At 46.2% G+C, this 22,537-nt stretch overlaps 1 protein-coding gene across 9 annotated transcripts in view; it reads left to right on the top strand.

Annotated features, from left to right (window-relative positions):
- DLG5 (discs large MAGUK scaffold protein 5) overlaps nucleotides 1-22,537 on the top strand; it is a 1,559,980-nt gene that overhangs the window by 804,648 nt on the left and 732,795 nt on the right. For all 9 annotated transcript variants that reach the window (XM_069610999.1, XM_069611004.1, XM_069611003.1 and 6 more), the window contains 4 exons: nucleotides 2,417-2,520; nucleotides 4,620-4,712; nucleotides 5,561-6,517; nucleotides 11,936-12,068. In XM_069610999.1, coding sequence (XP_069467100.1) covers nucleotides 2,417-2,520; nucleotides 4,620-4,712; nucleotides 5,561-6,517; nucleotides 11,936-12,068 — 1,287 coding nt within the window. The remainder of the gene's footprint in view (nucleotides 1-2,416; nucleotides 2,521-4,619; nucleotides 4,713-5,560; nucleotides 6,518-11,935; nucleotides 12,069-22,537) is intronic.

Here is a 22,537-nt window from a genome sequence, read left to right as displayed (position 1 = left end):
GCAGTGTACAGATTGTTCTGGAGGTAGACTACTTAAAAACGACTGTCTTTCTCAACACTTGTGTTTGCCAATTGGGTCTCCTCTGTTCCACTTGTACTGTTAGTATACTCTATCTGTGGAGTATTTTCTGTCTCCAGTGCATTGTAGTACCCAACTAGCTGGTAGAATTTCGCAGATTAACCTAATTCGCCTGCAAGGCGATCTCGTCGGTTTACCTGCATCTGTGCAACATCCCATTTCCTCCCTTCTATGCTTATTTGGCCCACTGTGGGCAGTAGGCATGGCCAGTCAAATCCTCCCAAATGGAGAGCTCTCGACTAAACCGTTGGCTGTATGTCCCCTCCCCCCCCCTGTGCAGTCATGTACTGAGTGGGAAATGGTTGGAAGAGGGGGAGCCTCTTCATGGGGATTCTGCCAGGCAGATCAGAGAGGCACCCCGCATCCCCAGGCACTGATGACACAGAATGTGCAATATCATCCACGACAACAGCGATGCTGGCCAGGGAATGTGTCGCAGAGATAGGCTCACAGTAAAATGATCTGCCACCCAGTGTTGTGCCTGGCCCGCGCTCCTGTCAGTGCTCCGATCTGTCAAACACAGACCACAGTATCCAGATTTGCCTTTCATTCTCTGACGCTTGGGGATGGAGGTGGCTCGGAGCATTCCCAGCAGTTCACCTCTGAGGCCATTACCCAAAACTTTCCCTTCAAACCTGTATCCACAGCTGCATATTGTCCTTCAACCCACCCTCATCGCTACATAGGCCCCAGAACACCATTTTGTAGCTTTTACCACTTTTGGGATCTCGATCCAACTGATCATCTCCCGGAGGAGATACTGGGCCTCATTACAAATCAGGCGGTCCGGAAATAAGGGTGGCGGTAAACCCGCCCCCACCGTTGTTTCCGGACCGCCCGATCCCGACTCCTGCAGGCGGGAGGTGATGTTCCCGCCAGGTTTGACCTGGCGGGTTTAACACCGCCCTCCTGCAGGCGGACGAGGAAACACCGGCAGTATTACGAGATGCTGCCGGTGTTTCCATGATCCCCATTCCCATTAATGGGAATGGGGATTAACACCATTCCGCCTCCGTGATTCCTGGAAAACCGGGGTTGTAATGCCCCGGTAATTCCGGGAATCACGGAGGCGGAATGGTACTAAGAGTCCGGCGGTAACCAGGCGGCTTTACCGCCTCGGTTACCGCCGGACTCACAATGAGGCCCACTGTCTCTCCACTGCCAAAAGACTGCTGTACTGGCACTACTGCCAGTTCTGTGCCTTTCATCTCATTCTGTGAACTTGCATCTCTCTGTTGCGACTGAGGAATGATGGAGCGTTATCGGGGAATGTTCACTCAGTCCCCATCTTGTCCATGCCCCGCATAATTATTTTTAATTTCATATTCTATATACATTTAGTGTATACTTGTATGGACCATCCTTTATTTGGTATGCTTTGAGTATGTGTTTTGTACTTTACGCTAGTCTCACTTCTCTGGAATGTGAAGGCTTGCTGCTCGGACACATCAGCAGGGAGAGTTGACTAACTTCAAGGGAAAGCCCTATGCACTGCTTCAGTTGATCTCCCTAGACCCTACCCTAGTGGGGGTTTAATACCCCTCCTAAAAAGTCAGTTGGCTCCACAATTTGATGGATTTTACTAAGCGCGATTATTCTTCTGCCAGCACCCAAACAAAAGCCTGTAGTGATGCCAGCAAAGCTACCCTGTAGAAAATGCACATAGGAGTAAAATGTTGTACTTGAAAGGCCATGGCACTAGTTTGAGGTCTGACAGACGTTGGGTGAAACGAGTGCTTGCTCTTAGTTGAAGAAAAACATGCTGCTTATATATGATGAAGTTGGCTTGTGGCATCCTGTCTGTATTCCTGCCAACATTAAAATGTTAGTACTGTTGTCTTTGTAGTCCTTCCTTTCCGGCTTAAGCAAACATGTTTGCGAGGTTTTTTAAAATGCCATCAATGTTAAGAAATAATCAGTCTTCAAACAGTGCATTGCCGGTTGCATAGACTTGTGCATCATGCTCACTAGTGCTCTATCAAGTTGCACGCTTCAATCAGCCACAGTATCAGTTTACAATTGAGAAAATAGTGGTTTTACTAGCCACCTTCACCCATGCTGAAACTTGCAAGGCAGCTTGGAAACACCGTTTGGAATCTGATTCATATGTAGGCGAACTGATTCGTTTCGTCTAGGTGTTGAATAAGAGGCATTTGGAAGGGAATTACTATTGTCTTGATGTTGAGCCAAGGGGGACGGTGCAATGTTTCTGCGTTGTAGGAGGTGCAAGTGCATGCAGGCTGGAGCTGTACTTGTATTTTATGACTGGTATGATGCTTAATTGTTGTCAATTCTAATATCTTCATTAACAAGCTTGCATCACTTCTCCCGCTTACAGACAGTGGTATCAGCTTGGAGTCTGGAGTGTTAGTGGCAGCTGTCATGCCTGGTAGCCCAGCTGCTAAAGAGGGTTCCCTCACCATGGGCGACAGAATAATAGCTGTAAGTGTTTTGTGCCTTTTTTAATGTTGCCGGTCACAGTTTTGGGCAGGGGCAACAATATTCCTTAATAGATCTGAAACACTATAGTTGAAGGTCAGCAGTATTACAGTATACATGCAATGCAAACCTGTGGGGAAAATGTCCTTATTTGAAAGATAGTCCTACATCTTAATCTTGCATCCATAAACTCCTTCTTTTTGAGGTAGGCTGCTTTTCTTTTATCTATTTTGTTGATGGCCATTGGAATGAAACGTTTTCTTTGACTCTATATAGGTACATATTATGCTTGTTCTGTGTGGTCTGAGGGTTTTTTCAAAACTTTCGCTTTTATCAGGACAAACAATTTAGATTTATAGAGGTGGTTTTTAGTCTTGTGAAACTATCAAAGCGCAGGCCTCAGTGGCAGTTCACTGGTACCAAGGCTTTAATGGCACTCAAGCACTAGGTCTGAAAAAGTGATAAGTGATTTTTCTGAAGGTAAACCAAATATGTAAGTACATGAAAGTATATAATCTTGTGGAGAAATGCGCATGATATGAAATGCACATCAACTCCTCTCTTGCAGTCAACAAAATAAGACACATGTTGAAGTATTAATATGAAAAATATTTGTAATTCTGGCAGTAAACACAACCTAATCCACCCATAAACAATGCCAACAGGTCCTACTCGATACGAATAATTTATACAACCTGGTAACCCAGCATAGCCTACTTATTCGTATTCTACCATATACCCATGCAAGTGGTCCTGGTGTCACATTGAATGTTCAATTCATACTGGATATTCCAGTTGAACTATAATCACCTATGCCTCAACCTCATACCCAACCTCCTATGCTTTTAAAAAGCAGATCTAGCCAGTAGATCTATCCAGACCTCTATTTTTTGCATTCCCTTTCCTTTTTCTTTTCCATCTGGTCTTCCAAAGGAAAATGCTCCATATTCCATAGGGGCGGAGGGGGTTCCTGGTTCACTGTCCCTTTTAAAAGCTACCATTCCCTCGCCTCACAAGGTGGTAATCACAAGCTAAGAACAGAAATCATTGGGTAATTGTAACGGGCAGTGTTGGTAGTCACACCCTCTTTCACCCACTTTTGGTGAAGTTAATGCTGACACCATATGCATTCCTGATTGCGTGGAGAAGGGTGCTCGTCTGTGGCTCGTTCTTAGTGGCCTGAGGGCTAGATCAATAAGAGGAAACACTTGAGAACAGAATAGGTTGTTTCAGCTAAAGCACACATGCCACAGCGCCCTCCAGTATCCATCCATGGAAGTTCACCTCCAGTTCAGACACTGAGCAATGCTTTGTGGTTATGCAACTTGGTTCAAAAGCAGAGTTTTTGCTCCAGAAAGGCCTGTTTTATAGGGCAGTGCTATTTTATAGATGTCCTTTTCGACTCAAGACAGGCAGTGCTCAAGGATTCAAGCAAGAAGTGAACATGTGTGGCACACTTGGAGGGGCCTTTTCTACATTTACATTTCAGGTAGAAAGTATTTTTCATGCTTTCTAGAACCCGCCCAAGCAATCTCTTGGAAAGGGTACTGATGCAGAACCCTGGTTGCTTTTCCCTTTCTGGCCCTAAAAGACCAATGTGCTGCATGTTTTAGCTGTGGAGCGGGTCGTGAATGCACCAAACCCTATGCACCTCTACTATATTAAGCCACATGGAACACTTCAGGGGTACAGTGATGTAATGTTACTAAAATAATGGTAGAACAAAAAAGAATGTGATTAATAGTCATGGATCAAAAGAACCCCACACAATATGCTGTATTTTTCCACTGTGGTGTTTGGAACTAATTACTTCAATCCTGAAATCTAGTGTTTTCATTTTAAAATCTTGAGCATTGGACAAATAGTGCCTTGGCTTTAAATTGTCTTAAGTCCTCTCCCCTGCGACATGATCTTTGATCCTAGATCACCAGTAGATCTAAAGGTTACGTCCCTACTAATCTCATTATGAATACTGTTGGTTGTTGGAGGAGCACCGAAGTAGTGTTCACCCCCTCTGCGTTGACATTATATTTTACAGTATGTGCTGTCCCCAAAAGGTTTCATTCTTTTTTTTTGTTTACATAAATGTACTCCTCCTTTAGATCAATGGAATTGCACTAGATAACAAATCCCTGACTGAGTGTGAAGCTTTATTGAGAAACTGTCGGGATTCCCTCAGCCTCTCCCTTATGAAGGTAAGAACTGAAAGAGCACAGATCTTACAAATGTCCTTCTAAAATGTACTGAAATTGTGTATTTTTAGGTGTCTATCTGTTTTAATTTTTCGAATACATATTTAATTGCTGCAAGTCATTTGTGTGGTTTCTTACCATAGTGAAATAAATCACACATGAACATGTCTGTGTGACAGACCTGTTCATCTGGCCTTTGTCTTAGAAGAAGGGTATTTACCAATCAAAGTGATGGGGATAAGGGAGTGAGAGGATATTCAGCAACATTACATTGATTGGGAGATAGGGTACAGAGCATTGAGGAAGTTGAGATTAAGTACTCCGCCAAACAGGGATTATTACTTGATTCTTTTATGTAGGGTGCTTTAAAGCATCAATTAAAGAAGTGTTAAGTTACTAGTACTGTAGAGGCTTAGCACGCAGATAGCATACAAATAAATACTGGGTGCCACTCCAATGTGATATTCATATCCAGCTCCGCTAGGCAAAATAAAAGAACAAGATAAGTCTCTCCTCTTTCCTTCCTCTCCATTTGGGATATTTACAGTCTCCTGCTCTTGGGAATTGCTTTTTTAATGTTCTGTCTGTGTACAAAGGCTCATGCCAAGTAGGATAACACAATCTGTAATATGTGGGAGGTAAAAGGAAGGGACACACCTTAAATCAGTGCAGTGCATTACATGAAAAGCATATTTGAGATCATTCCTGTGAAGCCTCACTATGACCAAAAATAGAAGGCAATTATTAGCCATCTCAAAGTAATCATCTGGGAGGCAGGTTAAAAAGTGAAATCATGTGATTTTGTCCCAAATCACAAAACATGCTTACTCCTTTATCTCACTCTTGTCTAGGTGTTTCCACAGTGTTCCTCCTGGAGTGGCCAAAACTTGTTTGAAAGTCTTAAGGATGTGGAGAAGATGTCACACTGCAGAATCCATTCATCTGAGGTCCAAGCACAGAATAAAAGGAATTTGAAGCATAACAGTTCGACCCAAACTGACATTTTCCACCCAGATATCTTGGAGCTTAAGAAAGCTGAGGGTGATCAAAGTGACAGTCTGTTCTTCAACACCAAGCCGTTCTCTGGTTTGATCATGGAGCCACCCCAGACTACACTGCATGGTTACCACAGCAATTCAGAGCACAGCCTGAGCTCGTTTGGTACAGACATTTATGAAGAACGTGGGTACCCCATGGTTGAAATGGACAGTAGACGACTGCCATTTGACAACGCAGAATGTTTTATTGTAGAATCCACACTAGACAAGGTACATGGATCCAAGCACAATGGTGGGACTTGGCCAAAGGTAATGGTGAATTTTTCTGCAGTACAAACTGAAAAATTCTCAGTTTATAAAAAACCAACACACAGAAAATCTATATTTGACCCAAATACATTTAAAAGACCACAAGCTCTTAAAATTGAACATTTATCTCCTGGTCAGATGCTGAGCCATTCCCCACAAACCTCTAAAGTTGACAGAGCATCGACACCTCCAACCCCTCCGAAGAGAAGTGACTCCATTAAATTCAAGCACAAACCGCAAGTTAGTTCAGCTTCTGACTCTACTGTGACCAGTGGCTCACCCCCTACAAGTCCTACTGCAACCCTGCCCCCCATCTCTATAGTACTTGAACAGGAGTCATCCCAAAAGGGGCGCTGTCGAAGCACAGGACACTATTACCGGGAGGACGAACATGGTTTTCAAATGGTGGAGGAGCCAGAAGTGAAAAGGCCCCGCCCAATATCTGCCCCTTCTTCAAGACACAAACTGTTTTCTGTTAACACGAGTGGGGCATCTGTGCAGGTAAGTGTTCAGAAAGTATATTGTTAACAATGGTCTTGTAAGGTTTGGAACATAATGCAGAATTGATAGCAAATGTGTTTGTAGTCACATGTTTGTTGTGCTTTCCCACAGTAAAAAGGTAGGAATGGGAAGAGATCATGGGAGATGCTGGAACCAAGCCCTGTTGGTCATCCCAGTTCCTGTAAGTGAATGTTAAACTTTGCTAAAATATCTGCTTGTTCTGTTGTAGTAGAGGCAGACAAGTGGCTTTTAAGAATTAAGCACATAATATAAAAGATAGCTGAGTTTCTAGTTTTTTCTTCTTTGCAGCAAACCTTTTTAGGGACCAGGCACTTCCTCTGGACTTGTCGCAGTGGATAATGATTTGCTTGCATTTGAGGAAAGGTCTGAATACTGAGGACTTAGGGTGCTTCCTTGAGTAGTTTATTGACAGGCCTACTTTGTTGCTGGTACAGCTTGGTTAGAATCATTCTGACATTCCATCAAGCACAGATTGCTGACAGAAGCGTCTGTGAGTCAAGGTGTGCTTCATGGCACGGCCCAAGGTCCTTTCTTCGAGTTGGAAGAACCGTTGGCAAAAAAACAAAAAACAGGTGAGCCAAAATCCACGAGCCACGATAAGGCCAAACACTCCTCTCTGGTTAGGAAAACACCAGGTAGTGGTGAAGGGGTCCCATACTGGGTCTAAACACTCGTCCAAGGTCCCATCGACAAAGATGCCATCAGAAAAAAAACGAGGGATAAAGGCTCACGCGTGTCTACAAACTCCTTGTCCGACTCGTGGAGGGTCCTCTCCGACAACAGACAAACATAGATCCAAGTCGTCCACAAAGACCTAGTCTTAGTCTTCAACAATAAAAGTAACACCTTTTGTCCGCTGCTTGGTTAAGATGAGACTAAAACTGGCGGTATTTTGTACAAGCATGTGTGTAACCTGTGCCTTCTTTGAACTGGCAGCTTGTTCCCCGCCGTACGGATGGATTTTAGATTGGTGGCCACAATCCCGATTTACACTGTGACAAATGGCACATATCTGTGTGTTCCAAAACGTGTTCCAAGGTTCTAGACATAGGCGGAACTACTTCAGAACAGTGTTATCTCTGGGTTAAAGTCCTCCCCCCCACCCCCCGCAACCCCTGGTAGTTGATGTTAAGAGAGTCACTCTAGATATTCTTCTTTTTTCCCACCTTATAACACCCATATTGAGGATGTGCCAATATCTTGGATGAATGCTTCCAAGCTGCCCTTATGGTGCAGTGGAAACTAAGGAGTTCCCTGTTGAGCGGGTTGCCACTGAGTTGTTGATGCCGGGCCCATTTGCTTAGTGTTTGTGCTTCTCTGGGCATGATTTGGACCTATAGAACCTTGTGGTATTGTTGTCCATTAATAAATGTACAGTTTTCCCTTGACGCTACGATCCCCCAGCCATGCATGGAAGCATCCGTAATCGCCATCACCTTATGACAGGGAGTTGTGAAAGGTACATTACGCATGAAGTTTTAGGTGTTTTGCCACCAAAGAAGAGCTTTGCTGAAAACAGTGTTGAGCTGGCTTATATTAAGTCGGCTGTCTGGACTACCGGTATACAGGATGACTGCATGCTCAGGAAGGACTTGATTACTCGTACTGAGGCAATGAGCTTCTGAAGAAGTTTGGATGGTGGCTGAGATAGTTTGCACTCTCGTTGGATAGAGTTGCTCTTGAGATAGCTGTATTTATGGCTGCTCCCCTGATCACCATATATTAGGATGGAGTCCTAGATGGCTTCTTGTAATTCAACGAGAAGTCTAATGAAATGGCATTCCTTGTGCGCGTAATGTGCCTGAGACCCTGGTGGAGAGTGTGCGTAGTGTTCCTTAGACCGTGGCGGAGAGTGAAAGCACAAATTAAAATGTTGTTTAGATATTGTTGGACATGGATGCCTGCTCTCCTGAGGTGTGATTCGGATGAGGGATTTCGTGAAAATACTTAGGGCCAACTTGAGTTTGAACATGTGAACTGTGAATTGAAAGTTGCATCTTGCTACTATGAAAGGCAAGAACTTGGGCAACTGGTGGTGAATTGGGACGTGGAAAATGGCATCTTCCATGTCTAAAGATGACAGAAAATCTCCTTTGGAAAGCTGACTTAGAATCTTTCGAACAGTGATCAGTTAGAAGTTTGAGTGTGAAGAATCCTGCTGAGGTATCTTGGGTCTAAAATGTGCCACCACCCACCTGTCTTCCTGCAGACGAAAAAGTAACAATGCACACCTTGATTTCTTTAGTAACAAGGGACTACCTCGATCGACTTTTTTTGTTAGTAATGCGTTTATTTCTTTTTGAAGTGCAGACAGGTCTTTTTTCTGACCCTAGGTGTGGCTGTGTGCCAGTATTGAAAGTACTAATTTGTCCAATGTGAATTCCTGCCATTGATGTTGGTAAAGAGACAGGCGCCCCCCTACTGGGGTGATGAGGTGAGAGGGCGGGCCAGGCACGATTCAAGCTACTTAGCCGGATTGACTGTTGGGCTGCGATGTTCCTCATGGCATTACTGCGCATGATTTTTGTATTGATCTCTTGTGGTATATGTGGCTCCCTTATTTGATTGGGGCAGTATGAGGAGCGGTAGTCCCTAACATGCTGTTAGAAGTGGTGCTTGGAACGAAAGGATGGAAAAGGATGCCATTGTTGTAGATTGCTAAGTGACCTGGCTTTGTCAGTGGGGGTTTTGATCCCTTTTAAAGTGTTCTCGCCCTTCTTCCCGATAAGTTTCTCACCTTCAAATGGCATGTTAACCACTTTGGCTGGACGTCAGGCCTAAAGTTAGTATTTAGCCAACCCTGGTGGGCGGAGGACAGCACTGTTGCACATTTGGTGAAAACCTGTATCAGCAAGGTCAGTAGCCACAGAGATGGCATGTTCAAGTGCAGATTCTCCTGAGTAGATCAAAGGCAAATAAGGGTAGTGTTTGTGCTGCTTTAATGGTGGAGAGGATCCACTTACCAAAAGCATGAGGTTGTCTGATTTCTTGTCCAGAGGGACTACAGGACTATACAGGGTTGAAGGATCTCTTCCGTGCAGCCACAGATACCACAAACTCTGCTCTGGGCCATGTCCATAAACATGTGTTTTTGTCTAATCAGCAGACCATTCTCCCACATGTCATTGAAAATGGGAAGATACATTCTCTTCTTTCGTGACCTTTCTTGCAGTTGATACAGGAAACCTTCTTTTCATTCATAGTGGGCAAGGGATCAACATTTTCGACATGGTGGCATGAAAGGTGCTGATTTTCATCTGAGGTGAATCTTGTGGAGGGAGTTCCTCCAGTTTTCTGACAGTCTGAGGCGGTATCCTCATGGTGCAGGACCGGATGCTCTTCAGCTGGAGGCAGTTTGAGATGCTTAAAAGGAGCAGGAGGCCGCGGTATGGTAGGCATTGGCAATAGAGTATGATATGGCATTCATAACGCGCCTATACACAAGTGTTTTAAGGCACGACGAGGAAGGGAGGGGGGGGAACAAAGGGAGGACAGACAACGATCCTACTAGGCAAGGTGTCATTCAGATCGCGCAAGTGCATGGGATGAGGGAAGGGGGAAAGTGCGGGGCAGGAGGGAAGGGACAGTGCAGTACACGGGATAGACTAATAAAAATAGGTAAGGTGACGGCCAGCAGGTGGCAAGTGCAAAGGTAAGTGCAAATATCAGGTGTCAAGTGCTGGTAGAAGTATCAGCCTTCAGAGGGATGAAGGCACCCTGGTTTGAAGTTCTTACACACGAAAGTCTGCAGGGTGCTTGGAATGTCTGTGGACAAATAATCGGTGAAATCCAATCTCTGTCACAAAGCCGTATGTAGTGTTTCATAGAAACAAGATGATTCTTTTTACGCCCCTGGCCTTTCTCCCTTGTATGGCATCTTCCTTTCACATTAATCAAGCAATGGTTCTTCACAACATCTTGCCTTCCCAGTCATAGCTTAGCGGACAATCAATACTCTGAATGTTTGCTTTTCCTAGACCTAACCAATTGAGGATGATCATTTTGTAACATTTGGTGGTGTCCAGCTGTGCAAGAAGGTATCTGATGCCTCCATCGCACGTTGATTAGTATACTTCCCCCACCCCGAATTCTACAACCTACAGGGCAAGGTTTCACCTAAGGGCCTCCGCTCACCATGCTGTCAGAGCAAAGGCCATGGCTGTGACGTTTGAAAGGCTAGTCCGCTGTGATGTAATGAGCAAAGCGGCCACATGGGCTTCTCCTGTGGACTTCTGCAAGCAATGCTGTATGAACACTATGCCATATCAGGTAATGCGTCTGGGCAAAGTGTCCGTCAAAATCTTTTTCTTAGAGTACTTCCTCCACCAAGTGCAGAGTCTTGCTTCTTGCTTAGTCTCAAAGTATGGGGGAAAGGGATTAGATATAGGAGTAAGGAAGGTATTCAGTGTAGTGACTACTAGGCGAGCGTCTTTCCTCCACTCCGTAGGCCCACCCTCCATGCCCATAATACGATTTGGGTGGGAGAGCATGCCTTGTGTGCATGAGCAAAGAGCTGACTTGCAGTGTGCATGGAGGCTAGGCCCTATGCACATATGTCAATTTCATGCATACATTTGCGTTGGATTGACATGTGCTCTGAAAAAGGCTCTGTTCTCGTTCTCATGTAGGAAAGTGGTCCATTGCCTTATGAATGCTGTAGTCGCTGCAGTGTCGAACATTTCTTTTACTGCTCATGCACTTCCATTTTACCGCCCTTGCAGTAATCTTGTGTAAGGGCTTTGCCCCATTTAACATCAAGTGAGATAGCTGGATTGGACAAGAGCTGGCAATAACAGTAGAAGCTCTTCACTGCACCTTTAGGCAGCAGATCTTACTCGCTCTAGTATCTCTTTAGCATGAATGCAGGTAAACTGGACCAATATAAAAGGCTCAGTCACCTCCCCTTTTCTCCACTGTTCCGTATTCAGACCGTTGTCCTTGCATGTGCCACAAAGAGGAACACTCTCATTGTGTTGCGTGATCCGAGCAAAGATTTTAAGTAAAAAAACATGAACAACATTATTACTGGAATTACCAGCTGCAAGGAAGTACGATATGCTAAAAAAAAAGTGTTTCACAATTAAAATATTGTGTTACTGGTCCTAAAGTACTGTTGTTGAGAATGAGAACTCCCTTTTTATTCCTAAAAATCCTTTTACTGTGAAGTTCAAAGAAATAGTCATTACTTTGCATCAAGCCATTGCTGGATCTCTGCCACCCTTCATTATGCTATTCCACATATAATCACTATTTGATGGTGCCAGTGTCTAGTGCAATAGCTATTACCTTGTAACCCAGTCTAAATTCACACGCGCAATTGAAACATTCTTAAAGCATGATGAAACATTAAGGGTTATTTTTCTTCTGTGGCTAATGCGTTTTCTTATTTGTTTACAGGCACAGAAATACACTCCAAGCAAGGATGACCCCCCCTCTCCAGAACTTCAAGAGTGGGTGCGCTTCTCTCCGAAAAGGTCACATCGGCATAGCGACATGTTCATGCCTCTGTACAGTGGGGACAGCTCTGCAGGTAACTTATTTCTTTGTATGTTAATGGAATGGATGTCGGCAAGTAACTGTGAGTCTACCACTCATTTAGGACATTAAGTCAACAATGTCTACATTTCAGAGAGGAATGCCTTGCTGGGTGCATAAGGTTCTGCATGTGTTTGACATTGCGTATGCAGGGCCAGATAAGCTGTTCGAAACCAGGCAATTTTGCACCCAAAAATCGGACCCCATTAGCATTTTTTTTTAACATAAATTATACAAGCTCTGAAAATGTGCTAAGTTTATGAACAAGTGAGTGCACGAAGATCGCTACTCTTTAAAAAAAAAAAAAAAGAAAAAAAAAAAAAAGACAACGGCAGCACAGATGTTACCATCCCAAGAAGCACACAAAAAAAGAACTAAATCGTGAATGTTGGAACACCCTTTTCAAAATGTATTGGCAAAAGATGATGACTTTACAAACTGTTTTGCGCGGAGCTGATGAAATAATAAAGTACAAGTTCTTTCACAGTTCCCTGGAGCATTTTGGCTTTGCAACTACAAAACGTTTGTGTACACAATGGAACATTGTGTGCCCAGTAGAAGCAATGAACACACAAACAATTAGCAGTATGTGATGCATTATGTGGCTACGGAAATCACTCTCATAATTATGTGCCAGAAGTAATATCCCTTTTTAATATTTTGCCAAAAAATAAAATTGTCATTATTTAACCTTTTTTCATCGAGATACGTACAAAATCTAATACTATCAGAATTACTGTTCCTCTTTCCCTCTCCTTTTACCCGTCTGACCCTCTCTCTGTGGTAGTACCTGCGCTGGGCTCAGGAGTGTCTTCTATTGTCTGCTCTGAAGATGCTGCTTTAGGTGCATCTATATTTCCCACCTATCATTTCCAACCCCCTGATATTTTTACCAATTTCTACTCTTGCCTGAGCATTACATTCTCTCTGCCCTTCAGTGGATGCCTCTTTCTCTATACTCAGTTTCTGTTCTATATTTGGGAATTTTCTGCTCTGTTTTTCCATCTATTCTAATCTGCCTGTTTTAGATCTTGTTGGTCTCCATTCTTTTTTCTCTACCATACTTGCCTTTCTAGGTTTTTACTATGCCGGCTTTCAGAGCAACCTGTATTTTTTTCCAGCGTTGAGTATTTAATCCCTCACTTCATTCTCTTTTTCCCCAAGTTATCCCCTGAGTTGTCACCTTGTGATTCATTCAGATTTCTAAAGGCCCATCAATCAGGTATAGAAGATTCTGAAAACTGAGAGCTACCTTTATTATAGCACTGCACCAGTATTTTATCTGGTACTGTGGAAATAGTGTTTCAACCTGTGCCAATAATACTAAAATACTCGTATTAATGATGCTTTTATTTAATTTGAGACATGTTTATTTGAAAATTATGCAATGTGCCTCCCTGCAGTAGTAGTTTTAACTGACTGGTGGTGGCTATTTTTCTGTCACCGACGGCTGCCCTCTCACTGCCCATAGTGACCGCTTCTCTGGGTACACATACCCCAGGATGATGAGCCAATATTGAAGATTAGCCATTGTTTACTATTAGTTGTTGGTAATGCTTATTCTGGGCTATTACTGGATCCTTGATGATGCTCAGCCATTCATTACTGAGCCACAGATGATGATGATGAGCCACTGATGATGATGATGAGCCACTGATGATGATGATGAGCCACTGATGATGATGATGATGAGCCACTGATGATGATGAGCCACTGATGATGATGATGATGAGCCACTGATGATGATGAGCCACTGATGATGAGCCACTGATGATGATGAGCCACTGATGATGATGAGCCACTGATGATGATGAGCCACTGATGATGATGATGATGATGATGTAGAGCCACTGATGATGATGGTGATGTAGAGCCACTGATGATGGTGATGTAGAGCCACAGATGATGGTGATGTAGAGCCACTGATGATGGTGATGTAGAGCCACTGATGATGGTGATGTAGAGCCACTGATGATGGAGAGTAAATGACTGAGCTATTGACAATACTGAACCAATTATTTCACCAATGATTGTGACAATGTTGCAACGTTCTGTTAATGTACGACACATTATGCTAATCCATTGATGGCACCATGCCAATTCACCCTACTGATAATGCAGTTTCACTGATGAGACCAAGCCAGAGATGATCCTGGGCTTCTGATTTACAACTATTGATGATATTGAGCCTTTGTGGATACAGATTCATGGATTATACTTTTACTGACAATACAAAGCCATTGATTAGAATAGTTAATCACTATACTAAGCCATTGATGATGAATTGCTGAGTGTTATATTGAAGAGTTGATGGCCATGCACCTACTTCCCGTCCCTCCATACTGTTGAGACTGTCCCACAGGGATGGGACCATAGTCTTTTGCACTGCAAAAAACAACTTCCCTTTTAAATCTAAAGCCCGTCAAGGTGTGCCTGCCCATGCTGACTCCTCCCACCGGACTCACCCGTCAGTCCTTTTTACTGCTCAAAATGTCTGGATGCCAATCAACAAGTACTTACTCTTACGTCCCATCCCCTTTCCTCCATACTGTATGGGCGTCCCTCATGATGGATGGGAGATGGAAACATTTTCACCAGAAAAAATCTTCTTCCCCTTTAAATTTAGAGGCGTGCAGGGGCGCGACCCTGGGAGCATGCTCTCGCCTGACTCTGCCCACCAGCGCCACTCCTAAGTCCCCTTTTCTGCGTCCGCGGGAACGGGACGAATTCACCAGCGCTCCTGGGTTTGACTTCAGCTATGTAATACCACGCTCTCTTCCCCAGATATTCTTCTATCTTTGTCATTTTCTTTTCAATAGGTACTTGGTCTTCCGGCACATGTCATCTTCAGTGGGCTTCAGCAGGTGTCCGGCCTGCGAGGGGCTCTTCCTTACATCCTACCGCCATGCCCTTTGCCTCTGCTGCCTTGGCTCCGACCATCGCTGGGAAGGTTGTTCCGCGTGCGCCGCACTGACTCCACCGCCACTGAAGAACAGGCTAGCTAGGTGGAGGGAGCTCTTCCAGAACCTCCGGAGATCCTAAAGGACTCCATCAAACATTGCTCGAGGCCGAAGGAAAGGCCTCTATTCACCATCGCACCCCGAAACGCAACTCCTTCCCAAGAAAGCACCCAACCGGGAGGAACCTTTTGGGTTCTAGCACTAGCACACGTACTGAGGCTCGTCCAGCTACCGGCATCACGGCCGAGAGGTCTCTGGATCCTTCCGGGTTCAGTGCTGAGGGACTGCAAGGTTGTTTTACCAGGGTTACTCCCGAGGGGCAATGCCCTAGTACCGGCATCATGTCCGAGGGGGCGCCTTCACACAGCACTATCGGCATCTCTGACGAGGGCAATACGCCTCCTGGTCATGGCCTGAGGTGTGGGGTAGGCCTTTTATTCCAACACCAAGCGTCTTGGACGGGGCTGGTTGCAGCGAGCCAGGCACCACGACTTCGGCACGTGGCACGCAGCTCGATAAAATGGCTGCCGCGCCAAACAATATGGCCACTCGTCCGATGTCCTCTTGTCGAGCGGGTGGAGAAAAGAGTCACACGGTGGGACTGGTGTCAACCAGGTGCGTGGCCTACAGTTTATCCATCAGTAGCGCAGGGCAGGTTTCCCCTGCACCCCAGGCAGAGTGTGCCCCGGCCCCAGTTTCCCTTGGCCACTCCGTCAATATCACCTTCCACCTCTACAGCCTCTGAAGATGGGTTCTTTGAAAGGTACCTAGGGCTGATGCGAACTTCCCAGATGGGGGCCATCTTCCGGGATGCCATCCGGGACATGCCCCCCAGGTCACTCCACCGGCACCCATAGTCATTCCTGCTATGGTTCCGGTGCCATAGGCCCCAGCGCAGCCGCCGCTGCCCCAGCCGCTCCTCTGATTCCGGCTTCCCAGCCTCCCACAGTACAGGTGGTTCCACACCAGCCTCCGCAGCAGCAGCCACCGGCGCTGGTCTCCACACCGCAGCCCATGGCGCCCAGCACTCCTCCACCAGCTCCCGAGCACCCTAATGGACACTGATGAGGACAAACCGGACACGCCATCTTCAGCCAGGGCCTTCCATGAATGCCTTGCAGGTTTGGCAGAGTATTTGGGCCTTCCTCAGGCCGAGGTAGAGCAGCCCGAGCAGGGGGTCTTGGCAGAAGTCCTCACCCTAAGACCCCCTACCAAATGGGGATCCCGATGCAGAACGACTTAGTTGCTCTGTCCAAGAAGGGGTGGCTAAAGCCGCGCCCGGCCCAGCTTGTCAATTGGCGCCTAGATGCCAAGTACAGGCAGATGGTGGGGGGGCACACTCTTGCTTTTGGCGCATCCACAACCGCACTCTTCCGTGATTGCTGCGGCGTCACTCTATTCCAAGCCTCAGCTGTCCTCTGCCACCTCGTCCTCGACACTGCTAGGCAAGGAGGAGAAGATCTTCGAGGCATACGGGGAAAAGCTGTACTAAAACGCCTCCTTGCACCTGTGTCGGGCCAACGCAGATGCCATGCTGGCAGCCGCTAACCAAAGGCTCTGGCAGGAAATTGCTGACTTCCTCCCAGAACTTCCAGCACAGAGCCAAGTGCACTTCAAGGCGGGACTAGGAGAATCCAGGCTGGTAGTGCAGGACATAATGGAGTCCACCGTGGTCCACATCTGTACCTCTGCCCGGGCCACCTGCATTGCCACGGACATGAGAAGAACCGCCTGGTCCCGGGCTACTAAGTTTAATCCCAATGTCCAGGAACACATCACAGACCTTCCCTTCAAGGGTAGTGACCTCTTCCACTCAACCACGGATGAGGAATTGGATAAAAAGAACAGCAGCTCGCAAAACTGCAAAGTCTTTATTCTTACTAAGGCCAAGCCATACACCCAGTCGCAGCAATGCTCCGAAAAGGGCAGGCATTTGACAGGTTCTGAGGCTTCCAAAAATAGAGCTCCAGACAACCTGACCGTTCTCCGAGTCGGCATCTGATGAAACAACAAAGGGGGGAGGGTGGCAAGGTTTTTGAAAATCCTCCCTCCTCCACTACAGCCTCAGAATTGGGTCAACATATCTCCGGTCGGGGGCAGGCTTGCCTTTCATGTGCAATTTTGGCCCCAGAAGTTATCAGACCCCTGGATCCTCTCTGTAGTCTCCACGGGCTACCGCCTACCGGTTCCTTCCTCTCTTTCCCCCCTCCTCTCCTCTCCCACAGATTGGGACAACAACTCTGCTGGCGGAGATCCAGTCGCACGTCGAGAGCCAGACAGTGGAAGAAGTCCCAGCCTCACAGCGAGGATTGGGCTTCTATTCCAGGTTTTTTTTCGCCATACAGAAGAACCAGGCTGGCCTGAGAGTTGTGTTGGAATTTTCCACCCTCAATTTTTCCCTCACTCTGCAAAAATTTAAGATGGTTACGCCAGCTCTTACTGCGGAAACACTGGACAAGGGAGACTGGATGTGCTCCCTAGATCTGAAGGATGCTTATCTACACGTCCTGATTTTGGCAGCCGTATCGTTCCTTACTGCGCTTCAGGATCATGGGCTTCCATTTCCAGTACAAGGTGCTACCCTTCGGTCTCATCTCGGCGCCCAGGGTATTTACCAGGTTAATGAATAGAGTGGCATCCCTCCTCAGGGCCCAGGGCCACCTCGTTTACCCGTACCTGGACGACTGGCTCGTCCGAGCCACCTCTCCGGAAGCAGTTCAGCATACTGCCTCTGCACTGATGAAAACACTCCACGACCTGGGGTTCACTCTAAATCTCAAGAAGTCTCAGCTGCAGCCCACACAGAGCCTGACCACCTTGGGCCTCATCTGGGACACAAGCTCTGTGAGAGTCTTTTCCTCGGAGGACAAGATTGCGGCCATCAAAAGAGCTACAGCTCACTTCCTCTCCAGGCCCGTGACCTCGACCTGGTGGTCCAAACACCTACTGGGTCTTGTGGCAGCGGTCCTTTTGGCCGTGCCCTACACAACTCAGGATGCAGAGATTACAGCATTCCTCCCTTTCTCCTCTCGGACCGCCAAGGGTTATCGAGGGCAAGACAGTTCTTGTCCAGACAACTCCACCAGCATGTACTATGTCAACAAGCAGGGGGCACCAGATCCCTGCCGCTCTGCAACCTAGCAGTTGGCATGTGGGAATGGGCTCTGGAGAACATCTACCTCATGGCTGTCCACCTCCCGAGGGAATCCAACCTGGAAGCGGACAGGCTCCGCAGACTGGGGGCAGACAATAACTAGTGGCAATTTAACGACCTGATACTGAAGATCTTCCTCAGGTGGGGGGCATCCCCAGGTGGATCCTTTTGCCTGCCGGGACAACAGGAAATTGCAACAGTTAGCCTCGTGGCATGGGCGGGCTCCGGCTCCCTGGGCAACACATTCCAGATACAATGGAACGACTTGACGCCATATGCCTTCCCGCTCACACCCCTGGTCCACAGGTTGATCTGCAAAATAAAGGAATCCCGGCACCTCAGCATCATTCTGATAGCTCCCTGGTGGCCGGCGAGACAGTGGTTCTACAGGCTGCTCAGCCTATCGGACAGACCACCCATTCACCTACTGCTGGGCCCAGCTAATCTCTAATCTTTTGGCCCAGCGGGGGTGGGGAGCAAGGTACTCCACCCCGCTCCTCACATACTAGCCCTCACAGTGGGGTTCCTGAGCAGGTCACGCTGAAATACTTAAGCCTATCTCAGGCTAACCTAGAGATCATCCAGGACGCTAGAAGCAAGGCTACTCGGAGCCAATATAAGAGTAAATGGTCTACATTCTGTCATTGGGCCGTCTCTAGGGAGATCGACCCTCTTAAGTGCATCTTGGACGACGTGCACTCCTTTTCAGCACACCTCGCCCACTCCGGTGTGTAGTGGATACATGCCGCACCTATCTGGCAGCCGTAGGGGCTTACAGGAATTCGGAGGAGGGCCTCTTCTCCTCCAACCCAGTGGTCAAGCTACATCTGGCGGGCCTCCACAGGCTTTACCCGCCTGTAAAGAAGCCACACCACGTGTGGGACTTTAATGTTGTGTTGGGTGCCTTGGCGTCCAAAACCTTTGAGCCTATGGTGTCCTCGGCTATCAGGCTTGTCACCATAAAGACAGTTCTGCTTGTGGGTCTCAACTCAGCTTGCAGAGTCAGCGAGATCCAGGCTCTGGTGGCATCAGAACCCTACACCACTTTTCACAAGGACAAGGTCGCCCTGCAGACGCACCCTGCTTTCCTATTCAAGGTGACCTCCTCCTCCCATCTCAACGAGGAAATAGTCTTACCCACTTTCTTCGCCGACCCCAAGGACGAGCCTCAGAGGGTCTTGCACCGTCTGTATGTCAGATACACGCTGAAATACTGCCTGGACAGGACCAAGGAATTCCGCAAGTCGGATGCCTTGTTTGTCATTTTCGGTGGGTCAAGGCCCGGTTATCAGGCCTCTAAGGCCTCTATGACAAGGTGGATGGTCCCGGCCATCAAGGAGGCCTATGAGGGGCAGCACAAACCAGTGCCAGCCAATTTACATGCCCATGCGGTCAGAGCCAAGGCCACGGCCATCACTTTCCAGCGGCAGATGCCGTGGCAGGGCAGCTACCTGGGCCACCCCTTTGTAAAATCTTTAAACAACTCACTAAGTATAGTGATTGGTCATACTATTTCATATAGTCCAGCAGGAAACACCTTTGTTTGTCACTGAATGTCTCAATTGATTTTGTGATTAAACACTGCGACTGGTTGAGGATCATTAATCTAGTTATGAAGACAAGAGTGGGAAATGTATGCTCCTGTGAGGAAATAAACATGGCTAGTGGGAATGCTGCTATGTGTACGGCCTCAAATTGGCGCCAGAGCTTTAGATGGGAAAGAAGGAACTACAATCTGGTCGAGATAAAAATTGGGAGTCATGGCCTTCAACTAATGGAAGAGTGGTCTGTAAGCGATATTCAATCAACACTACAGCTAAGTCAATGCCTAGTCTGGGATGCTGAGGAAACCCTTATTGATGTATTTTTATGTCCAGTTCAGTACTCTGGATGACAACCCTTGTATAACACCCCCCTCTTAGAATCCCCCTGACCCCACTGAGCCAAGAAGTAGGTTTGTTTTGCAAATTAAAAAGGTTTATTTGGACAATTCAACAATATATATCTATATCGCACTTCTATAAATTGATAATGGATATTACACTTGTGAATATGAGCAGTAGTCTGCAAGAGTTAACTTATGAATAGGAACGGAAGAATAAGGTGGGAAAGAATGCTTTATATGGTTAAAGGAAACGCAAGGTGGAATAAAATGCAGTACAGAAATAACTTATGATTTTAGCAAAAGGTAATATGATCACTTTTTCTTTTGACAATTCACTCCCCCCGCCCCCCTATGCAAATCAAGAAATGGAAGGAGAGCACACAGTCTTCAAGAATCCCAACAAATCACACTTTATAATGCAATACACAGTTCCAGTTCCCCCAGCAAATTTAGAGAAAACAGGGATGAGTTTTAAACACAGGCAAATTACTTTAATGTGGTTTGCAAGGAAGTGAAAAGGTGCTAAAATTGCTTTTAATTCCCTCTAGAGGTTCAGGGTGAGTGAAAGATGCTTGTTGGTATTAGTTCAGGCTCACTTTAGCAATGCTCTATGAGTTATTACCAGGTTGCAAACAGATTGTAAAAAAGGAAAGAATGGAGCTGCTATTTTGACAAGTGGAGAAATTGAGCCAAATCGCGGAAAATTTCGCGAGTGCGTGAATCGCAATTGCGGAAAAAGTATAGAGAGTAGGAAGTCGGTTCTAGGTTCGTTGGAAAGCCTAGAATCACAGCTTTAAAATGAATTTCATTCCTAGCCCAAACAGTTCAAGAGATACGGACGATTGAATAAAGGTAGATTTTCGGATTTAAAGTAAAATTCAAAATGACAGGTGACAGCTTGCAGCTGCAGAATTGACAGGTGACAGTTGTGCAGCTTTACAAATGACAGATGACACGATTTCTAGGAGGCTGTTCTAATTAGGTTAAAATAGTTTGGATTAGATTATTTTAACTAAGAGATTGGGTTCTGCACAGTTCTGGCGGATACTCACTCCTAATTTTGAAATGAATGGGCCTTGTCACGGATCTGGTCAACTGGACTGGACTGGGCGGTTCTGCTCACAGCGTCTGGGTCAGCTCTGGTCTAGCCTCTCTGGATACGGCGGGTCAATCAGGCACTGGTTCTGCTCACAGCGGTCTGGATCTCTGGTTCTGCTCACAGCGGTCTGGATCTCTGGTTCTGCTCACAGCGATCTGGGTCTGGTCTGGATACAGCGGCCTGTGTTTCTCTGGATCTCTGGTCTGGTCTCTGGCAATTGTTCTTGGCAAAGAATTCAAACAGCTCGCCCGGCTGTGGAATAGTTTGCAAATGATTTTAAGGATGCTGAGGCCTGCTGAGAAGAGTTTTCAGTGTGTGGGTTTAGGCCCTTGCTTTAAGTTCTGAAGTAAAGTTCTGGTCTTGGAGATTGATGGATGTGAAGTCTGGAGTCTCCCGGCATAGCGTCCCGCAGAAAATGGAATTGAATCTTCTACCTGTCCCAGCAGTCTCTTTTTATGTGTTTTGGAAGTGGGTGTGTGCGTGGCATAACTGAGCCTGCCCCTCTCTACTTGTCATTGGCCCAATTCTCCCCTTTCCCATGATTGGGGGAATTGGGTTGTGAGTGAGAGTGATGAGGTCTGTTTATGGGTCAGAGGATCCTCCTCTGGTCAATTTGCCCACAAATGTATATTTGACTCAAATACATATTTCCCAGGTACACAAATGGTTGACATTACATACATACATCATATATTACTAAAGATAGTCCCTGTCCCGACTCTGGCGTTTCTAGGAGCTTGCATTCAAAATGGCAACTTATTTTCGATTTTAGTGGGTTTTGCAATATGGGATTTTCATCAAAAATTATACAAAGGTACATTTCCCTTCCACATATATCCCAGTAACTTTCCATGTCTCTAGCTTAAACACATTGTCTACAATATTCATAATTAGCAGGGTTTTGACCCAGAACATGGTACAAATTGGAGTTTGGACTCAAATCGTGAGGGCATTTTTCAAACTAAGACTCCCAAAGTTGTACATTCCTGTCATTTGGTTACAATAAGTTATCACTATTTCTATAAAATATGTATTTGTTGCAATTCAACTCCCCAAGTGTTTGAGTCCGCCTCCAGAAGTCTGGATGGGTCAGTGATCACATGTCTCTCCTTGCTGGCAGAGGGCTGTTGACAGGAAACACTCAAAATTAACGTACCCCATTCAACAGAAAGAGCCTTTTGTGTGGGCTCCAGCAGGCTGCCTGGAAGTCTCTTCTCAATCAACAGGGTCATGTGATATCCTGCCTCCTGGTGTGGGAATCTCTGAGGTGTTAAGAGTTCTCAGCCTCTTGGCCTCTGGGAACAGCAGGTGGCTAAGATTTTCAATTAACCAACAAGCTTTGAAGTCCCTGCCCCTCTTGCAACTC

Source organism: Ambystoma mexicanum, chromosome 8 (genome assembly GCF_040938575.1).
Source record: "Ambystoma mexicanum isolate Mex_15411 chromosome 8, UKY_AmexF1_1, whole genome shotgun sequence".
NCBI lineage: Eukaryota > Metazoa > Chordata > Amphibia > Caudata > Ambystomatidae > Ambystoma > Ambystoma mexicanum.
The sequence above is the reverse complement of the archived record's forward strand: the minus strand, read 5'-3'. Positions and strand labels throughout refer to the sequence as shown.